The sequence below is a fragment of the Eschrichtius robustus genome, chromosome 17, assembly GCF_028021215.1.
Source record: "Eschrichtius robustus isolate mEscRob2 chromosome 17, mEscRob2.pri, whole genome shotgun sequence".
NCBI lineage: Eukaryota > Metazoa > Chordata > Mammalia > Artiodactyla > Eschrichtiidae > Eschrichtius > Eschrichtius robustus.
Genome location: NC_090840.1, coordinates 18,612,434 through 18,619,890, shown reverse-complemented (window position 1 = coordinate 18,619,890; position 7,457 = coordinate 18,612,434). Strand labels below are relative to the sequence as shown.

Genomic DNA, 7,457 nt, shown 5'->3' with positions numbered 1-7,457 from the left:
GAAGGATGATTGCAAAAATCAGAGATAAAAATGTGTTAAACATTTTGGAGGAAAAGGAAGGAGATAGTGTGGCCAGAACCAAATGAAAGATGCCAACAGAAGTAGGCCATGAAGTTGGAAGGGTGGACTTTGGGGACCAGAAGATATCAGGTCTTATGGGCCAAATGGTAGGATTTCATTCTAAGGATAATTAGATGGGCCATTGGAGGGTTTGGGGAATGAGAGACAAGAGTAAAAGAGTAGATGTCAATTAAGAGGGCAATTGCAGTGGTCCAGGAGAGAGGATGTGATGGATGTGGTGAGATAAACACAGAGGTCAAGAAGGAGCAGGGCTCCCGCTCAGGGTTGGGGGTCAGGAGTAGGACGGCCCAGCAATGCAGCGCTGTCCCCTGCCTCACCTCCGACAACTCTCTCTCTCTCTCACTTTCTAACTCCCAGCTATACCTGAAAAGAAGAGGAGAAACCTAAGCCTGGAGCCAGACTGTCAGGATCCAACCCCAGCTCTGCCACTTACTAGGTGTATAACCTTGAATAAGTTACTTTAATTTTCTGTGCTTCTTCTCTATCTTCCTCACCTGTAAAATGGTGATAATACTAGTACCTATCTCTTAGATTGCTGTGAGGATTAAATGCTTTATTACTTGCAAAATGCCTAGAAAAGTGGCCACCATCTGGCATGATAAGCATCAGTAACTATTAGACGTTCTCAACATCTTGAATATGCTGTATTTCTCTCACCTCTACACCTGGCACCTGCTCTTTCCTATGCCTGGAATATAGCACTTGGATTAATTTCAAACTCATCCTCCAACTCTCAGCCTCCATGTCACTGCCTCTAGGATATCTTTTTCCCATCCCCTAGACTAGATTCAATTCTCCTCTTGTCTCTTGCCCCACCACTCTGTTCTTCCCCTCCAACAATGACCTCCCATCATATTTTCCAATAATCACTTGTTTTGTTGTTTGATTTTCTTACTAGATCAAAAATTCTGTGAAGGGAGGAACTATTCTTGTTTGTCTTGTTTACCCCCGCACCTTCAAGGCCTAGCACAGTGCCTGGAAAACAATAGGCATTAAATAAACACTGAAGAAGTCTATTCATCTAGCAACCTTCTAATATTAGCAAAAGTCCCCAAAGCAGTGAATGTAGTAACCAAGCATCAGAACCACGTTACGACTTTCTTGGGTCCTAGTGCTTTTGCTTTCATGGGCCCCCTTTCTGCTTCAAAAATACATATATTAAGAAGTGTATTTTGGGACTTCCCTGGTGGTCCAGTGGTTAAGACTCCGCGTTCCCAATGCAGGGGGCCCAGGTTAAATGCCTGGTCAGGGAACTAGATCCCACGTGCTGCAACTAAGAGTTCGCATGCTGCAACTAAAGATCCCACGTGCTGCAACTAAGAGTTCGCATGCCGCAACTAAAGATCCCACATGCCACAACTAAAAGGATCCAGCATGCCATAACTGAAGATCCCTCACGAGACAACGAAGATCCCATGTGCCGCAACTAAGACCCGGCGCAGCCAAATAAACAAATAAAACTTTTTGTAAAGTATATTTTATAATTGACTTAGCATAAAGACGAATATAACCCAGACTAGATTCATTATTATATATTCATTATTATATTTGTTTTTTAAATTCTGATTTTAAGAGAAATTAAAATTTTTAAACATTTTTTTCTATTTTTATAACATTTTATATAACTCAAAAAAACAGTGCTTGTATAAAAATTCACACAAGGTTGCTAGAGAGCATACAATTTCTAAAAATGTCCTGGGTTTTTGCTACATTCAGTTTTCTAAGGATGTACTCAAATCAATGGTAAAATGCAGACATTGTGCGATATTTTATTATCTTTGGTAAAACTACTCTCATTATTTTGTCTCCTCACAGTATTAACTCTGATATCCACTTGGTGTAGGGTCTGCTATCACTAGGATGTGAGAAAAACATTAAGGCTTGATCTACGTGAGGCAAGTATCTCCAAATGACAGTCAGAGCCCCTTAGCCCCCCATTCCCACTTCATATCATGTATCTACACAGCAAGGCAGGGTAAGAGCTCAATGGCCTCCAATCTGGGGTCTCGAAACCCTCCTCCTCAATCAGACAAGAAGTAAACATTTGGGGGCAAAGGTGGAAACTGAGGCCATCTCTGCAGGAACCTGAGTGGCCATGCTGTGGTGTGGTCAGGCCAGTGACCCTTAGCATTTAAACAGCTAATCCATTTACCACTAAGTAGATCCCACTGGTTGGTTGATGATGGCTGCTGATGTGGTGGCTCCTCCCCGCAAATGTAAAAAGAAAAGAGGGTTCGGGGCCAACACTGAAGGGGGAGGGGCAATTTTAAAACATTTTTGAGGGCCTTAAGCATTGTGCCCACTATGCCTAATAGATAAGTTGCCCCACAAGTATCAGCAATGGAAGGGTTAAAGCAATGGAAAAAACAAACTGTAGATACAGAGAACAGAGTAGTGGCTACCAGAGGGGGGTGGGGGGAGGGTGAAATGGTAAAGGGGATCAACCATATGGGGACAGATGGAAACTAAATCTTTGGTGGTGAGCCTGCTGTAGGGTGCACAGAAGTAGACATATAATGATGTACACATGAAATATACAATGTTATAAATCAATGCCACCTCAATTTTTAAAAATTAAATTTTATAAAAAAGCAATGGAAAAAGTGAGAAGGGAGCAAAGGGAGTTCCAGAATCTGAAATTAATCTGACTTCTGGGATGAGTCAAACCCTATAGTTGTAAATCAACGAGAATGCTTTCAGCTGCAAGTAATAGAGTCCTGACTCCAACTCACTAAACCAGTAACAGGACCGTCCAGAGGTATGGCAGGGTCTGGCTTAGTTGACTCGATGACTCAACAGTGTCTGCAGAGTTGCAGGTTCTTTCTAATTCTCTATTCTTCTGTCCACAGCATTGGCTTCATCTAAAGTCTGGTTCCCCTTTGGTCATCAGATGATTGTCAGCAGAAATGGAGGCAATAGCCTCCTTGTTTATATCCAGTGAGACAGCCAAGGAATTTTAGTACTTTTTTGCCATCTGACTGAGCCAATTTCAGTCATGTGCCCAACTGGACCAACAATTCCCTGGAGAATACCCCACACTGGCTGATCTAGCAAATCAGGATCCATTCCTGGAGCTAGGGCTGTGGCTACACCAAAACAACATCAGGGAATAGGGAATGTCTGATAACCCATTCCACAGCTCTGGAACCCTCTCAAGAGTTCAAAAGTTACAGAATGAGCTATCATACATGAAGTATATAAAAAAATATTTACATCAAGTAATAAAAAGTATTTCCATCAAGTATAAAAAAAGGGTCAAGGGATCTTTTATGCAAGGGAGGATCTTAAAGGGGATTTGTGGAAGTGTTTTTAGAGGAAGCTGTGCTGTGATCCTCAACCCAAACCCCTCCTCTTAAAGGGCGAAATGGAGGTGGGTAAGGACCTGCCCTCCTACCTCAAACCTTAGTGAGTGGGGATTGCACAGAGCATTGCAGAGAGCTTAATAAATGACTCCCACATTTGGGTGGCACATGGTTGGAACTGATGCTTAGAAAATTCAGGGGACTCTCTCTTGGTGACATTATCAAATCACAGACCTCCACAATGCAAAATCCAAAAGTCAACACTCAGTCTTCATCTTATTTAGTAGATCAGCAGATCAAAATTGTGGAAACAGTTTCTTCACCTGACTTCCAATAGGCCAGCATTCCAGGTTTTCCTCTTACCTCCATGGCCACTCCCTCTCTTTCGCTGGCTCCTCCTAAACCTTCCACTCTCCGATGAGGGAGAACCCCAGGGCTCAATCCTTGGACCTCTTATTTTCTCTCTCAACACTCCTCTCTACGTGTTGGCAACTTCCAAATGTCGATCTCCGGCCCAGGAGACCTCTCCTCATTTACCCAGTGCCTTTAGAAAGTCTCCACTTGGATGTCTAATGATATCTCAACATGTCCAAAACGAAGTTCTTGGTTTCCCCCCCTAAAACGTGCTCCTTCCTGACTTCCCCATCTCAAGTAATGGCAACTCCATCCTTCCATTTGCTCAAGCAAAAAAGTTGGAATCATCCCTGACTCCACTCTCTGTCTCATATCCTACATACAACCCATCGACAAAAGTATTTTTGGAGTTGTCTCTACTTACAGAATATATCCAGTGTAGCTCACTTCTCACCACCTCCTCCAACATCTTTTACCTGGATTGCTTCATAAGTCTCCCAACTTTCCCCTTCCTTCCCTACTTAGATGATCACAAAAAGCTCCCTAGTTTTTTCCCATGTCTAAGCAGATGGCTGCCAGAATAAGCCTTTTTAAAATGTGAGCTGACATCATTCTCCCACATAGACCCCTCCAGGAGCTTTCCATCTCATTCAGAGCAACGGCCAAAGCCCTAACAATGGCCTATCAAACTCTACAGCACGTGCCTACCCACCGCCAACGCGTACACCTCTCTGACCTCATCTCGCCTCACTCACTTCATCTGAACAGCTCCCTGTTCTTCCTTGACCCCTGGGTCTTTTCATCAGCTGTTCTCTCAGCTACAATGCCTTTACTCCCAGAAAGCCACATGGCCTGCTCTCTCAACTCTTTCAAATATCATCTTCTCAGTGGGGCCTTTCCTGACCAGCCTATCTGAAAGCACAACCATCACTACCTCCCCACCCCAGTCCCTACACCCTTCCCTGCTTTATTGTTCTTCATGGCACTTACAAAGCATGCTCACTTCTAAAGTAATTTAGTTGTCAGTCTCTTCCCACAAAAATATAAACTCAGTGAGGATGGGGATATTTCTTGCCTGGGTTGTTAAATGCTGTTATCTCCAGCATCTAGAACAGGGCCTGCCATATAGCAGGAGCTCCATAAATACTAGTTGAATGATTGCAGGAATATTGCTTTCTATAGTTAATGTATTATTTGAATATTTTCTAAGAAGAAAATGTTTGTTTATCCATTCAACAAATATGGATTCAGAGCAAATTTAAGCCTAAGTACTATGCTAGGTGCTGGGTCAAGAGCGCTGAGCAAAACTGAGCTGACTACCCTGCCTGGGATCATGGAGTTGAGTCTTGTGACTGATGATTGACATAATGACAAAAGGAGTGTCAAGAACTGGAAGGAAGGGACACAGGTAGACAAAAGCATATCACAAAGAAAGCTGGGCCTGCCTGGATGAGGTAAAGGTGGGTGGAGGAAAGGGATCTGGGGGACCAAGAAAACCACAGGAGACTGGAAGCCTGGCTCCATGTTATATAGTTTCTGCAGGATTTTACTCAGGACTGCCTCTGTCCAGTATCAAAAGTGTAAGAGGTGTGCTGCATGCTCCCTGATGATAATTCCCTGAGAAAGTAGCACCTGAGCCAATGAAGATCCACACCTGTTACTGATAAGGTGTAAAGGTCGGGTTGTGGGAAGCATGCAGTCTTAGCCGGAGGTAACTCCTGGAGGAGACAGTATGTCTCTCACAAAAAGCAAAGCCCTTACCTTGGAATGCACTCTTTTTCCCAGGCCTGAGGAATGTAAAAGAGATCAGCAAAGCTATCTCAAGCCAGGAGACCTCAGGGAACTGAGAGTCCTGGTTGTTCCTTATGGCTGGGGGCTGTGTGTGAGCCTGGTTAAGGGAAGATAATGTTCAAGGATAGTTGTTGTAAACTTGTTGACGTCCGTGGTAGTGACTGAACTGAGACGATAAGCAATTCCATGGGATTATTGTCTAATAATGAGTTCCTCTTCTGTCTATATAAGATTCAGTAGATTCTAAATAAAGTGCCTTGCAACCATCAGCTGTCTTGGTCCTTCTGACTCCATACTCACGGTGCTATTCAGTCCCTTACCCCTCTCCGTCGGGACCGTGGCATAGGGTAATGTGGAGGCACGGAGCTGAGGTAGAGGGAACTGTGTGGGTGAAGGTCCTGGAGTAGGAGGGACTATGGCACATTCTGGAACACAGAGAGCAAGGGGAGGGTGGTGGGAAAAGGGGCTGGAGAGGGAAAGGGTGGGCAGGGCCTGGCATACTCTCCGAAAGATTCCAGCTTTATCCCGAAAGGAATCAAAAGCCATAGGAAGGGCCTTGTTTGTTTTTGTTTTGTTTTGTTCCATTTGCACTGCAGTGACGTGACAGGACCTGTATTTTGAAAGTATTATTGAAACTACCTTTGTGGAGGATGACTTACCTGAGGCACCCGACCAGGTGCAGGACAATCAGTCAGGAGGCAGCAGAGGCGTCCAGGGGAGCAAGGCTGGCAACTTGTCCCAGAGTAGAGGCAGGAAATGGAGAGAAGTCGACCGATTGAAGAGGCTGTATTATGGGCTATGTGTCTATGTGTGCTATGGGCTGAACTGTGAACGTTCAAAATTCACATGCTGAAGCCCTAACCCCCAGTACCTCTGAATGCGACTGGATTTGGAGACAGGGTCTTTAAACAGGTAATTAAGGTAAAATGATGTCACTCAGGTGGGCCCTAAACCAACGTGACTGGTGTCCTTATAAGAAGAGGAGATTAGGACACACGCACAGAGGGAAGATAATGTGAAGACACAGGGAGGAGAAGGCCATCTACAAGCCAAGGAGAGAGGCCTCAAAAGGAACCAAATCTGCTGACACTTTGATCTCAGATTTCCAGCCTCCAGAACTGTGAAAAATAAATTTGTTGTTTAGGCCACCCAGTCTCTGGTATTTGCTATGGCACTCCTAGCAAACTAATACACTGTGCAAAAAAAAATTTAAGTGAAAAGACTTCCCTGGTGGCACAGTGGTTAAGAGTCTGCCTGCCAATGCAGGGGACACGGGTTCAAGCCCTGGTCCGGGAGGATCCCACATGCCACGGAGCAACTAAGCCCGTGCGCCACAACTACTGAGCCTGTGCTCTAGAGCCCACGAGCCACAACTACTGAGCCCGCGTGCTACAACTACTGAAGCCCGCACGCCTAGAGCCCATGCTCTACAACAAGAGAAGCCACTGCAATGAGAAGCCTGTGCACTGCAACGAAGAGTAGCCCCCGCTCACCGCAACTAGAGAAAGCCCGTGCGCAGCAACAAAGACCCAACGCAGCCAAAAATAAATAAATAAAATAAATAAATTTATAAAAAAAAAAAGATTTTAAATGAAGAATAAAACCTTTGAAAAATAAAAACATATACTCGATTTATTCTAACTGAAATCAGGGTGGTGTATGATGGTAAAGTTCAAGCAAAAGAGCCTTTCTTCAGTGTTCCCAGCGATGGCTTCTGTAATACAATTGTATCGTCCCTAAAACGAGTAGTAAGAAATACAAGTAATATAAAATGTTAGATGCTTCTATTTTGTAAGACTTTTATAAGAATTTTATCTTACTAGGAGAAACCCATTTAAATTGAATTGGTTTTTACTTTCTCAGTTTTCTAGCCTAGTCTATGAAATCTTCAAACATTAGATATAATTTGTAACAAAATAGGTAAAGAAT

General features: G+C 43.9%; 1 protein-coding gene across 3 annotated transcripts in view; it reads right to left on the bottom strand.

Moving 5' to 3' along the window:
* Nucleotides 1-7,133: 7,133 nt before the first annotated feature.
* LY96 (lymphocyte antigen 96) overlaps nucleotides 7,134-7,457 on the bottom strand; it is a 28,842-nt gene continuing 28,518 nt past the window's right edge. For all 3 annotated transcript variants that reach the window (XM_068525758.1, XM_068525759.1, XM_068525760.1), the window contains exon 5: nucleotides 7,134-7,264. In XM_068525758.1, coding sequence (XP_068381859.1) covers nucleotides 7,166-7,264 — 99 coding nt within the window. In that variant the 3' untranslated portion in view covers nucleotides 7,134-7,165. The remainder of the gene's footprint in view (nucleotides 7,265-7,457) is intronic.